At 38.1% G+C, this 20,644-nt stretch overlaps 1 protein-coding gene across 4 annotated transcripts in view; it reads right to left on the bottom strand.

The window, feature by feature from the left end:
- Positions 1-20,644, bottom strand: part of ahcyl2b (adenosylhomocysteinase like 2b) — a 54,529-nt gene that overhangs the window by 18,127 nt on the left and 15,758 nt on the right. For all 4 annotated transcript variants that reach the window (XM_062064495.1, XM_062064493.1, XM_062064496.1 and 1 more), the window contains exon 2: positions 1,310-1,418. In XM_062064495.1, the coding sequence (XP_061920479.1) occupies positions 1,310-1,418 (109 nt within the window). The remainder of the gene's footprint in view (positions 1-1,309; positions 1,419-20,644) is intronic.

Raw genomic sequence — 20,644 nt, forward strand, 5'->3', positions numbered from 1 at the left:
TTACCTCCCTGCTTGGCACTCCGCATCAAGGGTTGGAATTGGGGGTTAAATCACCAAAATGATTCCCCAGTGCGGCCACCGCTGCTGCTCACTGCTCCCCTCACCTCCCAGGGGGTGAACAAGGGGATGGGTCGAATTCAGAAGACAAATTTCACCACACCTAGTGTGTGTGTGACAATCATTGGTACTTTAACTTTAACTTAACTTGTTTTATTGTGACATTTCTGAGTGTCAATTACAGTTGCAAGTCCAAAACGTTAGTGACGTCTAGTCTGTTGTTGCGCCCAAAAAGTGATAATACTGTAAGTATTGTACTAATTACAGACCTGCTGTTTGATTGCAACGTGCATCTTAGATGTAGCTCATTAACAAATTTGGAGATGTTGAATTCGGCATATAAAACTGCTAATGCTAATTAGCAACATGTCGACAGCAAAGCCAATGTATATTAGCATCAAGCTAGGGCATTTTTGAAAAAGTGGAGCCTTACTTTACTTAAGTTGGAGCGTTTTTTGAGTCAGTTGCTTTGTTGGCAACATTGCAACATTACCTTGAGGTAGTTTGGCCGAGTCCGCTCTCAGTGCTGCTGGAGTGAACGCCAAGTGCTGAAGTGTGAAGAGCCAACTGAGTTGGCAACCGGGTGTGATATCACGCGCAACCCAGGTACAGAAACCTGGCAGCGTTTGAGTTTACGTGAATCGGTGCCCAGTAGGACCGGCGGAATTTGGTTGGTGCTAAAAAAAAAAAGTACCGGATCAGTACTCATCCATAACTGTAGTATTGATATTTTTAGTTCATTTAGACATTTCTATGCTTTAAAATGCTTCATTTGGGGCAAAAAGGTTGTACAATATACTTAAAACTAAAATAAATAAATAAATCTGTGAAGTGGTGAAACTGTAATATTTGAAGCGCGATGTATTGAGGGACAACTCTATATGTACTTGTGAAGATGTACAATATATAAGTAGCGCCATAAAATGGATACAGTTACACTAGTTTTTGCAAAATGCTGCTGAGTGAGATCAAGAACTGAAAATGCAGAGAATTCTATTAACAAAAAGTTCACGGTTGAAAAAATTAGCTTACTTCTGGCAACATTTGTATTTTTTCCCCAGAGACATGATTTGTTCAATCGATAAATACAGAGAGTGCTACAATGTGATTCATGAGAATTAATCTGCTGCTCTTTCAAATACTTGAAGAGATTAAAGACATAAAACAAGAGTGGTCTTGGGGGGAGGCGGTACCATCAGAGGAATTAGAACGGCTGGAGAGGCAAACATGAGAAGGGACAAGAGGGGCTTACCTGAGCTGTAGCTGTCTGTGGAGGACTGAGAAATGGAACGCGACAGAGAGCGGCGGCCGATCTTGGAGGGCCGCTTGTTGAACTCCTGCTTCTGGTCTGCGAACTGGATCTGTGGGTTGAGAGGGGACAAAGATCAGAACTAGCATTTAGCAACTAGCAAGAGAACTGTGCTGATGCAACTCTATTGACATTAGTCGCATTTAGGTCAGGTTAGGTCAATGGTCGTATAGGAGAGGTGCAACGATTCATCGACAAAAAGCAAAAACTAAAATGTCAACAACAAATTGTCGATAATAGTCGGTGATTTCATCACTTGTGTATTTCCGGACGGAAACGAACATGCGCAGGGCAGCCCGACCGGTGATTATCAGAAACAGGAAGAGGAAAATGGTTGTGGCCGATGGCGACGGCACCGCGGGTGAAGGTATCGAACGTATAGGAACATTTCACCCAATCTGGCTTCTTATAGCAGCATGTCTGTGATGCGGAAACATTTAAGGCAGAGGCTTGTTGGATATCTCTGACTCTCCTTGGTAAGTTAGCTTGTTACCTATCTAGCTAACAACAGAGAAAGTTGTGTAAAATTAGCTTGTTACCTATCTAGCTAACAACAGAGAAAGTTGTGTAAAATATCTTTAAAAAAGGGACTGCACTTATTTTTTTAGAATTTTGCTTATCGTTCACAATCATGATAAAGCCAGAAATCTTGGGGTTATTTTAGATTCTGATTTACATTTCGACAGTCACATCAAATCAGTAACAAAATCGGCCTACTATCACCTCAAAAATGTAAAAAGACTTAGAGGGCTCATGTCAGCTCAAGACTTTGAAAAACTTGTACATGCCTTTATTACCAATAGGCTAGACTATTGTAATGGTCTCCTTGCAGGTCTTCCCAAAAAAACTGTCAGGCAGCTACAGCTTGTTCAGAACGCTGCTGCTAGAGTTCTAACAAAGACCAAAAAATGTGAGCACATTACAGCAATTCTTAAATCCTTACATTGGCTCCCTGTACATCAGAGAATTGATTTAAAAATCCTCCTGCTCACATATAAATCACTACATGGTCTAGGGCCCAAGTATATCACTGATATGCTCCCACTATATACGCCCTCTAGATCACTAAGATCTTCTGAGACCAATCTGTTAGCGGTTCCAAGAGTAAACTCAAATCAAGGGAGAGCATCATTCAGTCACTATGCAACAAATAGCTGGAATAAACTTCCTGAAGATGTCAGACTTTCCCCAACTCTGACTACTTTTAAAACTAGACTGAAGACTTTTATGTTCACCTTAGCTTTAAGCTAAATCTTTTAATCTTTTAACTTTTAACGTCTGCACTGTTTTTATTTTTATTGTCTGCATTTTAATTTTGCTTTTATTTTCTTTCATTTCACTTTGTTATCTGTGAAGCACTTTGAGTCTGCCTTGTGTATGAAAAGCGCTATACAAATAAAGTTGCCTTGCCTTGCCTTGCCTAATTGTTAGACAAGAACACAATGTATTTTTTTGAATGCATTCCAACTCGTAAACAAGCATAATAAAAGTCAGCTTACAATGGAGCCAATGCGGGGTCCTCTATTCCCCCCATAAAACCCTCTAATTAATCGTCCAAACACCACCAACAATAACCCATTTACATTTTGTGACTTGAATATTAACCAAGAATTTGTGATATTGTTACTATAAGTGCTAACGCAGACAAACTATTAAGCGGTGCCGCGATCAAAGGGAGCTAACAAGCTTGTGTGGCTATGTTGACATCGGCGGCTGAGTTGCTTTCTCGCTTCAGAGCTCATGAAAATTCCTTTTAGAACATAAATAATGCCTCTCAACTTGATAGTAGAAGGATGAGGACCTAATTCAACAAGTTGGTCAACTCTGGCATCCAATTTAGACCCAAAAATGCCAAGAATGACACGAAAAGTCGCCTGGTTTTTGCTGTGCTTGGTTCAACCCCTCTTTTTTCGTCACAAGAATCATGAGCCATTATTCCTCTAAACGGGAATATATCAACATCCCATCAGTCGGCATCCTAGGGACGACATACATTGTACAGGAAGTGATGTTTTATTTAGTTTTTTGGCTTTCATGAAGTCTGCAGTGAGTAATAATCAGTTATGTTGTCGAAAGAAAAAGCAAACGTTGTGATGCGTTTTTTAAACTAATGCGCCGCATAACTATGCAAAATACGAAGATATTACATGTTATTTTGAATATGCCTGTTACTACATTACATACATTATGTGTATAAAACCTTGGAGGTGTTTGGATGGTTTTTAAGAGCGCTTTTCAGGGGGAATAGAGCAACTTTTATAGGCTCCATTGTAAGTTGGAATGCATTAAAAAAAATTCTGAAAAATAATCCTTACATAAGGAATGTGAAGGATAGGCAAAATTCCAAAAAAAGGTCAGTGCCCCTTTAACTATAATTTCAGCCAAAGTTTGCCAGCTAATTGTTGTTCGTATACCTGTGTGCCGCTTTATAAACACATTATCAACATCACAAAAACCAGGATTTGGAAAATGATATAGATCCAGATACAACATTTTTCTCCCACATCAGTAATAATTGTTTTTATTATACAGATGATCAATATAATAGCAACATTAAGTGTGATAACTAATTGTCAATTATTCATTTTAATAGCAGAAGCTTGTATGCAAACTACAACAACATTAAGAACTTTTTGGAACACATCAACGAACCCTTCAAGGTGATTGCTGTCGCAGAAACATGGGTTGATGATAAAAAAGGAATAGATTTTGATCTGGAAGGATATGAACTAAACTACATCAACAGAACCAACAAAAATGGAGGAGGAGTAGCTGTGCACGTGATGAAGAACCTGAACTACAAAGTGAACAGGAAGTGAACAAAAAGTTTTAGCAACTGTTATGTATAGAAAAGGGGTAGGATTAAATAAGCTCTGCTTCTTCCTACTCCTTTTCGAACATGTTGAAAAGAGAAACTGGAAATTGTGATGTATCATGTTGTATGCTTGCATGTTTTAAATAAACTCAAACTCAAACTCAAACAAAACAGTCTTTTCTTCTGAGGAAGCTAGCTTGCTTTGGTGTTGTTTGGCTAGTTTATATTGCTGCAACTTTGATGCTCTTAATTTTACATACAAATTGATATTTTGTATTTATTGACATTTAGCCAGCCCTTGCTTTATTTAAAATGGGCAAAATATTAAAAGAGTTATCACAGGAAGAATGCCTAATGAACAGTATAGTTACAGTATAAAAACTATTCTGAATAAAGTAGTCATCTTGTTAGTTGGCACATGCCTAAAAATGTTTCAAGATGGATTTAAAAGCCCATGGCTAAATTAGTCACTGAAAAAGCTTTCTAATACGATTAGTCGACTAACGGTTAAGATAGTCGATGATTAGTCGAATATCAAAATAGTCGTTAGTTGCAAACCTAACCAAAATGTGAACAAGTTCCAACTGTTTATCATATATGGGTGGTATGGAACATAAAACATTCAGATAACGTTATTAATATTTCCACTGTCAATGTACTACAGCCTAATTCCCGCCCTGGCATATTATTAGCAGTAATAATGACTGACTTCTTCCTACCACAATTGCATGCAGCATAAGAAAAAATGTGCAAAGGGGCGGCAAGATTCCGACAACCCTGGCAGACACAATGCAATTGATTGTTTCCCTTTGGCTCTCTTTTTAGTCCCTAGTTTAATTGTCAATTGTTCCACAGATTGGTACCCAAAAGCTACGATACCCAAACTGTAGATAATGGATGGTTATCAAGCCTGTTTACGAAAAGTCTGATTCATTACAGACTTAAAGCTATCAATTAGAATGTAAGTAATTAGAGACAAATTAGGCCTTCGATACAATTTGTCGACGTGAAAAAACTGAAGCAATCACACTGCAGTATCTCAGAGGGCAGCAAGATACTGCAAATTAAAACCCCTCAGTATAAATGGTATAATGCAGCTTTTGGTCTTTGTGGTTTACCCGATTGAGGTTAGATGATGAGGCTTTAGGAGCTCAGGAGTTGCACTCAGAGATTTAGGGTCATTTTGGGAGATCAGGAGGGGCGGTGATGGAGGAGGCTTATGAAATGTTTTCTGGGGACAAAAGTATCGCTGGTCAGCTGCAGCGCCAGAACAGAGTGAAATCAAGTATGATACCTTAGAACAAAATCAAAGTACTGCCTTGTTTCATGTAATCAGTTTCAGAACTTACTGCAAAAGGACTTTAACATCTAATTTCATGATCTGATGTTCTAATCCAGCAGAGATTACTAACTAACTGGCCGGCCAAGTCTTGGTTAGCCATTACAGCACATTATTACCCTGAATTGTGTCATGCCGATTAATTAATAATAAATTAGCTACCCTTGAACAAGAGCGCATTGTACTCGATTTATGGAAATGTACTGAGACAAGGGTTGTTTTTTAAATAACTGTGTAAATTGATTTAAGGTCAAAAAACAGCAGGGGACAAAACTATTTGCGATGTAATCAACATCTCCTCTGTTGGCTGTATCCAAGTAGTGCAATCCAATTTGGCTAAACTGTTGAAAGATGATATCGTTATTTACCAATGAGTGAGAAAAATGTAGCTAATTTTGTATTAAATATCAAATAAATGTTATTTTGTGCTGTAAATATACATATCTAAAACAATATGTTCGTAAAAATGTGTGTTGAATTGGAGTAGAAAAGGTCAAAGCCTGAACCTCTGTGGCTTATGTTTTCTGACTCTAGCAAGAATCCCTTAAAGGCCTACTGAAAGCCACTACTACCGACCACGCAGTCTGATAGTTTATATATCAATGATGAAATCTTAACATTGCAACACATGCCAATACGGCCGGGTTAACTTATAAAGTGACATTTAAAACTTCCCGGGAAATATCCGGATGAAACGTCGCGGTATGATGACGTATGTGCGTGACGAAGTCAGAGTAACGGAAGTTATGGTACCCGTAGAATCCTATACAAAAAGCTCTGTTTTCATTTCATAATTCCACAGTATTCTGGACATCTTTTGCAATTTGTTTAATGAACAATGAAGGCTGCAAAGAAGACAGTTGTAGGTGGGATCGGTGTATTAGCAGCGGACTACAGCAACACAACCAGGAGGACTTTGTTGGAGCGATAGCCGCGCTAGCCGCCGACCTCACCTTGACTTCCTACGTCTCTGGGCCGCCAAACGCATCGGGTGAAGTCCTTCGTCCTTCTGCCGATCGCTGGAACGCAGGTGAGCACGGGTGTTGATGAGTAGATGAGGGCTGGCTGGCGTAGGTGGAGAGCTAATGTTTTTAGCATAGCTCTGTGAGGTCTCGTTGCTAAGTTAGCTTCAATGGTGTCGTTAGCACAGCATTGTTAACCTTCGCCAGCCTGGAAAGCATTAACCGTGTATTTACATGTCCACGGTTTAATAGTATTGTTGATTTTCTATCTATCCTTCCAGTCAGAGGTTTATTTTTTTGTTTCTATATGCAGTTAAAGCACGATGCTATCACGTTAGCTCGTAGCTAAAGCATTTCGCCGATGTATTGTCGTGGAGATAAAAGGCACTGAATGTCCATTTCACGTTCTCGACTCTCATTTTCAAGAGGATATAGTATCCGAGGTGGTTTAAAATACAAATCCGTGATCCACAATAAAAAAAGGAGAGTGTGGAATCCAATGAGACAGCTTGTACCTAAGTTACGGTCAGAGCGAAAAAAGATACGTCCATCACTGCCTCTCTAGTCCTTCACTGTAACGTTCCTCATCTACGAATCTTTCATCCTCGCTCAAATTAATGGGGTAATCATCACTTTCTCGGTCCAAATCTCTCTTGCTCCATTGTAAACAATGGGGAATTGTGAGGAATACTAGCTCCTGTGACGTCACGCTACTTCCGCTACAGGCAAGGCTTTTTTTTTTATCAGCGAGCAAAAGTTGCGAACTTTATCGTCGATTTTCTCTACTAAATCCTTTCAGCAAAAATATGGCAATATCGCGAAATGATCAGGTATGACACATAGAATGGATCTGCTATTCCCGTTTAAATAAAAAAAATTCATTTCAGTAGGCCTTTAAGTGACCAAGTCAAAAGAGCACCCAGGCCTTCTGCACCGTCTGCTTATGATGATTTCCAATGATACAGCAAACTCCTCCATTAATCCCAGACCCCCTGTTAAGACATGGTTTGTGTTCTGGGAAAATGCGAGGGGACCCAGTCAACAGGTTTGTGAGACACCATGGGATCTGGCGGCATGGGGAAAAGAATGACAAAGCCCCCTCTGGGCAGCAAGAGAAAACAAACAGGCACAGATGTTGAAGCATATAGGATGACATACGATACTGCAGAGATTTTCCATAGCAATTTAGTGCAATGGCAGCTAATTAGCAACGGAACCCATAATAATAACACAACCTGGAAAAAGCAGCTGCAGGCAAATATTGGCATCACAAAAGGACTCATTTCACTTGACATCGAGCCAAAAGTTCATATTTAACCAATATGTTTCTAGATCTTGGCAAGATAGTCTGGATGAAACACAGCACATGCTAAAAGTGAATATATAGTCGGTTTTGCCTTAGAATAATCTAAAGTATGTGAGAGTTCAACAAGCTTTTAAGATAAGACCACCAGGTTTGACTTGGCGGGGAAATCTGTAACCAAGTGACGAGGAAGTAGTGTGGTCATGACACCAGCATTTAGGTAGTTGATACAGATATCTGTGAATTTCCACAATTTACACTTTTTTGATACCACGAAAATCATTAAAAAAAAACAACTGCACCAATGTACTTTTAAATGTACTATGTTATTGAAAACGGTTTAAAACTGTTAAATATTTAAGATCACTGTGCTTCAACATGTGTTTGCACATCATTTAAATTGCAGTAGCAGCTGGCAAGAGGAAACTATACTTTCAAAAGAACTGCAGTAGCCTACAGCCTCCCACAGATCAAAACAAACAGTACTTGTAAATGTGGTCATAAATAACAAGACGACTGTTTTATTTTCTAAAAACTAACAGCAGTGACATGAAGCCTTCAAGTACAGAAATAGAATAGTGTTCCTAATATTCTTTCAATATGGTTTTGGCGTGACAGCATCATGGTCATTTGTAAAGAAATAGGCTAATAAAAAGCCTAGTACATACATTTAATTTGTGTTTTTAATAAGTATTAGTATCACTTTAATCTTTCTCCATTTGTGTTATGCTTTGTTGCTATATTTTTCAACTTTTGCTGTTTTTTATTGTTTATTTAATTTTGACAGTGTGCTATGATCCATAACAAAAGAGCTGAACTCCATAAGTGGCCCCCGGGGCCACACTTTGAACACCACCGGTTTACCTATTTCTCCAAAAAGGCAAAGTGTTGCCAAAAAACAGAAGAGTTATTCAAGCAGTGTCTTCTTTGCACTTATGAAAGCGTTAAAAGTGTTACTAGTGCTAAAGGTTGCGCACTCCCTGGGCTTGTGGTGGCGGATCTACGCTTTCCCCTATACTTTGTCTTCCGTGGCCGCTTGTATTTGATTCCCTAAGAACTACATGATGCAAGCCACACTCAATCCTCCCTTTAGGTTTTAATGCATAGCTCTACTCGCTACCTCGCTAATTGGCAACACAGATCCCTTCTGCTAAGTCTTTTTTCTGGCAAACCAGATGTGCATAAGGTGTGTGGTGAAGCGGAGTTGCAATGCATACCACCACAGTTCCATTATAATTAGTTTCTGAACAAAGAAGGACCTAAAGAGCCAAATATGTATTTGTGGTAGGTTGCCACAAATCTATAAAATATATGGGAAACACTGGCTATTTTTTTAAAAGACCAAAGGCATTATTTTTCGGTGTCGACTTCAGCACTAAGTGCTTACGTATGCGTACAGTATTCAGTACTGACAATGCTGAAAATCGTAGGTATCTATGTATTCTTTGCATGTTGTCGACTCGGTATCAAAAAGATCGGGAGTGGTTAACATTTTCCCATGAAAACCCAGAAAAAAGAGCAGGTATTTTCTCTGTGAACCCTAAACTTAACCCTAAGGAAAATAGACAGTCCTGCATGCACAGCTGTGTTGTGTTTTGACATTTAAAGACAGGAACCTGATTCTAATCAAACACAGGATGAACACGGGGCTTCTGACTGACCAGCTGGTCTCAAACTAGTCCATCTCATTCCTTATTTTGGTGGCCAGTAGACAATCCTCACATACACAGCACACCCAAACAGTGGTTATCCCCAAATGAATCAATGAAAACTATACATAAATATTCACCAGCCTGAGGGTACAGTTATGCAACCTACAGGGCGAAGGCTTTGCCTGCCAATGTGAAGTGAAAAGACAAGATATTCCCTTGTGTCACAGGGTCTTCAAGCCTTGCCATCTGTTACTGAATGGCATTACATAAAAAGCGGCTTCCAATGCAAAAGCATCGGTTTAAAGGTACTTGTATGCTGTGTCATGCAGTGGAGATTTGAGCTTTGTTACTCCGTGGTATGGCATGACATGAACTAGATATCCAAGGGGAATTGGGGACAACAAGGCAAGTGAAAGAGGAAAAGCATACACCTCTTTACATGCAACCCACAGTGGCTGAAATAAATGTAAAAATCACTGTCGAGTTGAAATCGACACTAGACCTTGTACTCACTTTTGTGACATACTCTATAAGAAGGTATTATAGGGCTGTGATGGCATCATGACTAATGATGATAAATCCATGTCGGAAAAGCAGAGGAGGCGGGTACAAAACATAAAAACATGGCATTATTATGCCACCCCTCCAATGGCAGCATACATGTGACCATGCTCACCAATAGAAGGGGGAGGCAGCTAGCGTGAGGTGGCCGTGCTCACTGCCCCCAGGGCGGTTGTGATGTAAGAGCGCTTGCCTCTGATTTATATGCACGGACAAGTGCTCGCGTCGTAACTAAAGGCACACATACATGCACTCACGCAAAAGACGCCCATTGTGCGTACAGTTGGCAGTAAGTAGACACCCTCCACCACATGTCCACACATGCATGCATGTCTTCATGTCACTATATACAGTGCACAATAATAGTCATGTCACCAGCAACATAAGAGGAGCAATCTATTCGGCTAAAGTGACAAACAGTCCATAACTTAAGTAGAAAGACAGGTAAACTATGGAAGGTATGCAAGGCCGAGATCACAGTGACAGAACAATCTTTGCCCTTTAGAGACAATGCACAACCCAGGGCCGCTGATACCATGGGGGGCAAGATGCAATGAATGATAGAGTTCGGTGACCGATTAAGCCCAATATGCAAGCTACACAACAAAGGCAGTCATTTCAACTATTACACATTCTTAGCTTTCTCCCCTGGTAAGAAAAAGGTAACCACATTAAATACTGGAAATGAATGCATTAAACACAGAGAAACCGTGGGATTAAATAAGCTTTGCTTCTTCTTACTCCTTTTGGGACATGTTGTAATTGTCCAGGTGTAAACATGGGCTGTACTTCAATGTAAGTTTATCAAGCATGTTCAAAATAAATACCATTTACATACAGTGGTACGCCCTGCGTTTTGTAGGTTTCAGTTTTCAACAAAACCTTTCGTCAAGGTTCTGTTCTTTTTGTGTTATCAAACGGCCAAACATTGCAAGGTACAACAAGTTGTTTTACCTGCGCAACATTCCGAGGAACCGAGTTTCCCCAACAGAGAATTCCAAGTGTGGATGTCTCAGTCTCTGTGATCTTTGCTTTTGATTACAACTGCACAAAATTAGCTACAATGGGACCAGAGACAGTTGGGAATGCCTGCACTTTTGTCAGGAAGGTTAGAAACACTATTAAATATAAAAAAAATAACTTGTAGCAAAGTATGTAAGGTAAAAACTAGGAGTTAGGGATGTCCGATAATGGCTTTTTGCCGATATCCGATATTCCGATATTGTCCAACTCTTTAATTACCGATACCGATATCAACCGATATATGCAGTCGTGGAATTAACACATTATTATGCCTAATTTGGACAACCAGGTATGGTGAAGATAAGGTAATTTTAAAAAAAAAATTGTAAAATAAGATAAATAAATTAAAAACATTTTCTTGAATAAAAAAGAAAGTACAACAATATAAAAACAGTTACATAGAAACTAGTAATGAATGAAAATTAGTAAAATGAAGTGTTAAAGGTTAGTACTATTAGTGGAGCAGCAGCACGCACAATCATGTGTGCTTACGGACTGTATCCCTTGCAGACTGTATTGATATATATTGATATATAATGTAGGAACCAGAATATTAATAACAGAAAGAAACAACCCTTTTGTGTGAATGAGTGTGAATGGGGGAGGGAGGTTTTTTGGGTTGGTGCACTAATTGTAAGTGTATCTTGTGTTTTTTATGTTGATTTAATTAAAAAAAAAATTAAAAAAAAAAAACAAAACAAAAAAAAACATACCGATAATAAAAAAAACGATACCGATAATTTCCGATATTACATTTTAACGCATATATCGGCCGATAATATCGGCCTGCCGATATTATCGGACATCTCTACTAGGAGTGCATGATAACATTGAGCAAATATGAATGACGTCACACCGATAAATCCGATAACATTACAAATAGACCTGCAACTAACAACTTTTTCGATTGTCGATTAGTCAGCGATTTTTCTTTTTAATTGCCGTCTAGTCAAACGATTGCTTATGATAGACTGTACATGTTTGGGTTTGATGATGATTTTAACTCATTTTTAAAACCTATTATAGTGGATTTAGTTGTAACAAAATAAACATTACTGAGAAACCTTATGACAAAGTATGTAATCACAGTGAAAAATAAATCAACGTGGAAGATGTCCTGTAAACATGACATTGTGCAAAAAGTATTTAATCTAGTACTGTTCAGAGTTTTTAGTTGCAATTATTTACCTAAACGAATAAGTGTAAACATGAACATTTCTGGCGGTCCATCAATTAAAATCTAATTAAGCGACTCATCAGCAATAGCAAACCTTTAATTAATTTTTTTAATTAACGTCGATTATGTCAACTGATTGTTGCAACACTAATTAAAAAATAGCTTAGATAACCGATAAAACGAAAAAAACAGTCCATTAAGACAAGGTTACACATACCAGTGTTTCCCACACATTCATTTATTTGTGGCGGCGCGCCACGAAAGAATTACGTCCGCCACAAATTTAAAAAAAATAAAATAAAAAATTACAATTACAATTTTTTTTTGTCCTGTCCAGCTTCTCAGGCAAATCATATAGTTGATGTAGATGCCCATATAGGCTGTTCAGATTTACTTTACACAGGAGAAGTGTAGGATACTTCTCTTGTTGCCTTATTTGTATTTGACCACTACTGTTTTCTGTTTATTTGTTACTGACTGTGGCAGGACACCTCTGCCTCTGTTTCACTTTATGTTGCTGGTAAATAATATGGTTGTAGTAGTAGGCTAAAGTTCAATGATTTAGTATGCACTAATTAAAGGGGCAGAGCTTTAAGAGACATTTTAGCTTTTATATTTTATAAGATATATTTTTTGTAAGAACCACAATTAATAAATATATTTCAGTGAATAACTTATTGTTCAAATCTGTATATAAATATGTACATAAAGTGTTGTAATTATATTGTAAAATGGATGGATGGATGGACGTTTAAAACAAAACTGTTATTATTAATTAGTAAGTATACATTTTTTGAGCCTTTTTAGAGAAAATCATATTGTAGTAAATTATGCAAATTACTCGATGATGTCATTGTGACCACGCCCATAGCCACGCCCCCACCGCCACAGGTATCTTGGCAGTTTATGGGAAACACTGCATACTGTGGTGTAGGTGGTTAAGATGAAAAAATTAAGCCCTCCTACCTATCGGGAGATCCCCTAAGCTAAACGGAGCTCACGTGTAAATAAACATGCATCTATTCTGTGGGATTTTTTACTCCTTCAGAAGAAGATACCCTTCGTGAATCCTGCCCTAAATGTTCTCAATAAATTCAACACATCAAACCTCACCAACCACCCGAAACGCCTTCATCGCTACAACGGTGCCACAAAAGCCTATGAAGATGCCTGTACTGCTAAAGAAGATGCTCAAAGCTAGTCGCAAAAAAAAAACCTACCATCGTACATAGAGGTGGGACTCTTTGGGCACCACACGATTCGATTACGATACAGGAGCTACGATTCCATTAAATATTGGTTATTGATGCATCTTAAATTTATATATATTGATGCAGTTATACAATTGTTTTCGTTTCACTAAATAAGGGTTTATCACTTACAACTTTAAAAACAGTGCATTTGTAATAAGGAACCGTTAAATTAATTCCCATCGCATTTATTAAATTCATGGAATTGTGTGTTGTACTGGAACATCAGTAGCCTAAAATAAAAGGAGCTGGTCGGATCTCTCGGTCAGGTGGCTCGCTGCAGTCAGCCAAATTGTAGAATGTCTGCAATACTTTATTTACAATAAATAAATCGATTATCGACGTTTACTAACCGATTTTATAATCATCCCTGTCCAAATTTCGATGCATCTAAAATCGATTATTTCCCCCACCATTAATCATGCACTAAATGCATTTAGTCCTCATTTTTCTGTGTCGACTGACTGGAACGGATTATTTGGATTTATTATTTATTACATGCTCTAAAAGTCAACAAAAGAATATTTTTTGCAATGTAGGTCATCTGGGAGCCTCAGGGGTTCCTCACATTTGGACTGGAGTCAAATGACCTCAGTTACAAACAAATCATGGATTCTGTTATGCGGAGCTAAATTATAGGCACTGGAAATGTTGGTTGCAATATCGTGGCTTTGATGTGGTTGTGTTATTGAACGGTAACAAATATCTGCATACTCACGCAAACATCCATTGTGTTACCTTTCTGGCACACTGGCTCTTAATGGTTCAATAAATGCTTTTAGTGAGCTAAATGGATTGGTAATGCCGGTAATTAAACATAGTGACACAAGTAACCTCATAAAATAATTTTAAAAAACGCAGAATGTTTTTTTGAAAGCTCCTTCTACATTAATGTTTGTTTTTGTATTCCTATTATCATCTTACTTTAGCAATAATAGCTCTTTCAAAGTTCCGGGCTTCAGACCAAAGCAATGATTAGACTAGATTTGTGTTAGCACCGTCCGCTGACTTGGTGCGGTGAGTTTTACAGATAAAATAAATTCTTGAACCTTTATGTCAGCGTTTTATGAATTTAGGGAGGATATACTCGTACTTCTTCAGGAGTTAGTGGTTAATATTTTAGACCTTGCGCAGCATGCGGAAGAGACACCTGCTGACCCAGAGCATGTAGCAGTTAAAATAGAGGAATTCATCAAAGTTGCCAGAGTTATTTCTGCACTTTCAGACCAAGATACCGACCAGTACTTCTCCGCTTTCTGCTTGAAGGGTTCAACCGACAGGTGGAAGTGTCGGGTGACCAATCAGGTGTTAGGACCTGCCTGCCGACTTTGACAGATAAAATGAATCCATGAAATCCACGCATACTGACAATGGCCAAATGGGTCTAAATGAATAAGAAAATAAATACATATTTAAATAATTACTTGAATGTGTCATTAATTTATCAAATCATTAAATAAATCACGAAATAATGATATCAATATTTAAATTGAAATAACTAAATGGAACCAAAAAATATTTAATTAAATGATTAAACAATGTAATATAATTTCACATTTAATAAATAAATATTCTATTAATAAATTGATGACAATTTATGTTTTTAATTCCAATCCAATTATAGACATTTTATTTTTATATTAAATATTTATGTATTTAATTTTGTCCCAGTTGGTCCCTCATAAACATCAGCTTGAGAAACAAAGAGAAACTGCACAATATATATACTTAACAAAAATATATTTTGGTGTAATTCAAATTAAATGGAGCAGGTGTGTGAGGCACATCTTGATCTTGGGGGCTGCCAGAGCACCTAAGGGTGGTGGAATGGGGTGGCATTGCTGAGTAGAATATGACATTGAAAACTGTAGTTATGCCTTAAAGCTGCTTTAAGTCATAAAAAAATGGTATTGTATTTAAAAAAAAAACATAAAAATGGGTTAATGGGGAATTGCACTTTTTTGTAAGTATCTCTATCATTCAAAATCCTATGTAAGACAACAACACATACATTTTTCTTTTTTTTAATGCATTCTAAGTCATAAAATATGGCCAGTACGAGGTGGCTAACAATGCCGCTCATGGGAGTACACTATTCTGCCCATAAACTCATCTAAATAAACCACCAACAATACTCCATATACATCACGTGACCTGAAGTATTAGCAATATTGATATTACAAGCGCTAAAGCAGACAATCTATTTTTAGCGGCACCGTGATCACAGAGAGCGAACTACCTACGCTGCTAGTTTGACATATTGAACCAGTGGGCTGCTTACTCGCCTCTAAATTGGTGAAAGTTTATTGTAGATTATAAATCATGTCTCTCACCTGGAAAATAGAAGGGTGTGGCTAAAAAACGAGAAATTGGTCAACTATGACATTCAACTTACACAGATGGTGAGAAAGGCACAAAAAGAGGCTTGTTTGCACCCCCCCTTTTTTAATTTAACCTGCGTGAAGATTATGATAAATGTTTCATCTAAACGAGAATATACTGTATGAACATCCCAAAAGTAGGCATCCCAGTGAGAGCAGACATTGTACAGTAAGTGACTTTTATTATGTTTGTAGTTTGTATTTCTTGTACAGCACTTAGCAATATTTAGTGTTATATATTTAGCACACAGTTTTTAAAACTTGTAGCTCATCCTTATTATATACGTTTCTGGATAATCATTTGTCCCAAAGTAGTCTTTGTTGTCTGTCAATCATGTTATTATGAATGTGTTACTACATTACATGCTGTATATACTTACACTGTGTATATAAAATGTTTATGGAGGCTTTTGGATGTTTTTAAGAGCGCTTTATAGGTGGAATCAGTGTTTCCCATAAACTGCCAAGATACCTGTGGCGGTGGGGGCGTGGCTATGGGCGTGGTCACCATGACATCATCGAGCAATTTGCATCATTTACTACAATGATATGATTTTCTCTGAAAAGGCTCAAAAAATGTATACTTACTAATTAATAATAACAGTTTTGTTTTAAACGTCCATCCATCCATCCATTTTACAATATAATTACAACACTTTATGTACATATTTATATACAGATTTGAACAATAAGTTATTCACTGAAATATATTTATTAATTGTGGTTCTTACAAAAAATATATCTTATAAAATATAAAAGCTAAAATGTCTCTTAAAGCTCTGCCCCTTTAATTAGTGCATACTAAATAATTTAACTTTAGCCTACTACTACAACCATATTATTTACCAGCAACATAAAGTGAAACAGAGGCAGAGGTGTCCTGCCACAGTCAGTAACAAATAAACAGAAAACAGTAGTGGTCAAATACAAATAAGGCAACAAGAGAAGTATCCTACACTTCTCTTTTGTAAAGTAAATCTCAACAGCCTATATGGGCATCTACATCAACTATATGATTTGCCTGAGAAGCTGGACAGGACAAAAAATAAATAAATAAATACATTTAATTTTTTTATTTGTGGCGGACGTAATTCTTTCGTGGCGGGCCGCCACAAATAAATGAATGTGTGCGAAACACTGGGAATATTCACGAGTTAGAATGCATAAGAAATGAAAAACATGTGTTCTTCTCTTACATAAGGATTGTGAATAGTGGACAAAATGACAGATAGAATGCAGTTCCCCTTTAAGACACATAAAGCTAAGGCACATTTTAGCACATATACCATCAAGCTGCATATCCAGTTCACAGTCCACACGTGTCTCCACATCATGTCCACTCTGGTGGTCACATGGACACTCATAACGACTGTTGCTCACACACACATACTATACACACACATGGTTGACAGTGATGGAACTAAGAGGGTTCAACATTTAACACTAACACACGAGATCCAGAAAACATTTGCCTTCAGTCACTGTTTCCAGGAACGTGGCATTGGGAAATCAACATTGAGCAACATCTTATTGGACCTAAAAATCACATAAGCAAGCGTTCTTCCGGTAACGACAACAACAATCCATCTGCGCAGTGATAAGTCGATGTGGTCAAGTGGTGTGGACTGACAGCTATTCAAAGTGGTGTAAAGTACCAACAGTCCATTTCCTGAGTAAGCCTCTGCGGCTGGGGCGGAGGTGGGGAGGAGGGCGTGAATTCGCATACTATTTTACTCGCCGGCGGTGCTGAGCTTGTGCGCTGCAAGAGCGAACGGGGGAGGGGTCACACTGCATAGGGGAGGAAGCGTTGCACGGGGATTTGTTGCATTTAAGTAGTCTGGAGAGCAGAAACCAAGTGTTGCTGATGACAAGGCAACTGAGGTCAGTCAGTGGACAGAGCTACGCAAAAAGCATGAAGAACTTCACAAAAGGCTAGCGAGATGAAGCACTCGTTTGGCACAAACTAGGCTTCACAGACAGGTCATTAATTACCTTGGCAATAAATCGCTCTGTCGACAGTAACTAATCATTAATCTTTAACAGTCCCATTATGTATTTCTGACAATATTCTTCCACAATCAATCACCAGTAAGCACAAAGTACAACAGTACACTATGAGAAAAGGCTGTCTCAGTACACTACCTTGGACAATTGTGACAACTCCTCACATAACAGCAGTATTGTTTTTGTTTTTTAACGTATTACAATAGGTCCTCTCAAAGGACAATAATACAATATTAATGAAACTTGGATATACAGTGGTACCACAACTCTGGAGTGTTTTGAGATAAGAGCTGTATCTTGGCTAATTGTTGTACTTAAAGTTACAAGCAAACATTTTAGTTTCAAGTAGGGATGATACTCGAAACCGGTTTTCCCGGTTGTTCGATAAGAAAAGAACCGAGTCCTCGGACTCGAATCCCTTTTTGAGAACCGGTACCCGTTATCGAGACCACTATAGTAAAGAAAAAGAGTTGGTTCTTTATTCGAATCCCTCGGAACGAATCCCGTCCCGACCAGAATGCCCCTTGAGACATCACAAGAATTTACGTCACGTAGCTCAGTCATTAGGCGCAGATAGGGAAAGCACGAAAAACAATGGAATAATAAAGTTCAAAACAAAAGGTAAAATCCAATGAATAACTTTACTAAGAGATTTGAGCAGGGTACAAACACATGACGAACACTTTTACGACCAACCGGAAACATAGCAACCAGGCTAGCAACGCACCTCCTTTACGGCAGTTGTCACAACGTTCTTAAAGCAACCGCAGCACATACATATATATACAACACATCTCCCTTTTTTAACTTTTGTTTTTCTTTCCTTGTAAACAAAACAAAATCACACTGTAGATGTGTTGTCTGTCTAATTATAAATAATGCAGACGAGGCGTGTTGGCTGAGTTCTTGACGTTTACTTTCACGGGTGACGACATGCAACAACACTTTTCGGGGCTACTGCGCATGCTCGTAACTCCCGTTGCATGCTGGGTAGTGTAGTTGTTATATTCCCTAGCTCATAACATCACATCTTTCCCCCTATAAAGAAAGATTTTAACTCAATAAAGTGTATTTCTTTTTTTAGCTTTAACTTTTCATTTTTTAGCATTGTATCCACATTTGCAAACAACTTTTCTCTACATAGAATGTTCTTTCAATAAAGAAATAAAGTGCAAAAATGTCAAAGCATCATAACAAACAGTTATGTCAAATAGCAGCAGAAGTGCACTTTTTGGAGAGCTGTATTATTTTCAGTTTTGTGCCCAAGGGACTGATTTTATTTAACACTATATTATTATTTATACACCTATAGTGATCACAGAGACAGGTTGTTTTTGTGTTACTATACATATTTGTTTTTATGAAAAATCCCACTTAATATACTTTGGGTAACAAAAGTCAATATTTATTTTTTTTATTTTATTTTTTTAGGGGGGTAACAGTCAATATTTATTTATTTATTAGATTTTATTTTTTTCTTATATAATAAAAGTGAGCTTTTGTTAAACCAAATATTGTGGTTTTTTTTTCCATATACAACAACCTATCTGGACTCGATAAGAGAATCGATAAGGAATCGGTTCGATAAGAGGATTCGATAATGGGCTCAAACTCGATCATTTCTTATCAAACATCATCCCTAGTTTCAAGCATTCTTTGGTGTAGCAAATGTCACAGTGAACCCCGTAAGATTCGATTAAAACATTGGATCTCACTTGCTGGCATTACCTTATAGCTAGAGATCAACATAACTTTGTTTTCCAACCGTGGGAAGGAAAAAGTGAGTGTTAAGGACAGTACTGAGAAGAAGGGACGGATGATATTCATTGAATTAAAAAAAAAAAATCATCAAAAACCTGACTGCATGTCTCCAACTTGACAAAGCAGTTGTAGCGTTTTACTGCTAGTCTGCACCGTACTATAGCAGAATGAGTCTAGCCAAAAAAGTTAAAATAGCTTAACGGCGGACATTTATATACGAAAATATGTAAGAGCACTATTAGAAATGCTATTTTTCAACAGTATTAAATGGCGGCATGTTTTTGGGATGTATTTAACTACACCAGGGGTCGGCAACCTTTACCACTCAAAGAGCCATTTTGGCAAGTTTCACAAATTAAAGAAAATAATGGGAGCCACAAAAAAAATTTAAATGAAAAACACCGCATACAAAGCTTAAACGCTTTGTGCTATGTTAACCAGGGGTCTCCGACACACGCACCGGCACACACTTTAATGTGGAAATTTGATGTTAGTGCGGCCCGCGAGTTGTGAATAAATGGCGCTTGATAGCGTCATACTTGCCAACCCTCTCATTTTTCCCGGGAGACTCCCGAATATCAGGGTGTGATGACACTGCTTTTGGCGCCCTCTACAGCCTGCCCAAACAGCGTACCTGCTCAACCACATGCAGAATGCAGTTTCAGCTTGCTCACGTAAGTGACAGCAAGGCGTACTACCTCAGCAGCCACACATCTTACACTGACGATACCAATACCCAGAATCCCATGCAGCCCTAACTCTTCCGCTCAACCAACGCACGGAGAGGGGTGGGGGATTTGGTGGTAGCGGGGGTGTATAATGTAGACCGGAAGAGTTAGGGCTGCATGGGATTCTGGGTATTGGTTGTGTTGTGTTTATGTTGTGTTACGGTGGGATGTTCTCCAGAAATGTGTTTTTCATTCTTTTTTGGTGTGGGTTCACAGTGTGGCGCATATTTGTAACGTAACAATGTTAAAGTTGTTTGATACGGCTACCGTCAGTGTAAGCTGTGTGGCTGATGACTAAGTATGCTTTGCTGTCCCCTATGTG

Source organism: Entelurus aequoreus, linkage group LG12 (genome assembly GCF_033978785.1).
Source record: "Entelurus aequoreus isolate RoL-2023_Sb linkage group LG12, RoL_Eaeq_v1.1, whole genome shotgun sequence".
Taxonomy (NCBI): domain Eukaryota; kingdom Metazoa; phylum Chordata; class Actinopteri; order Syngnathiformes; family Syngnathidae; genus Entelurus; species Entelurus aequoreus.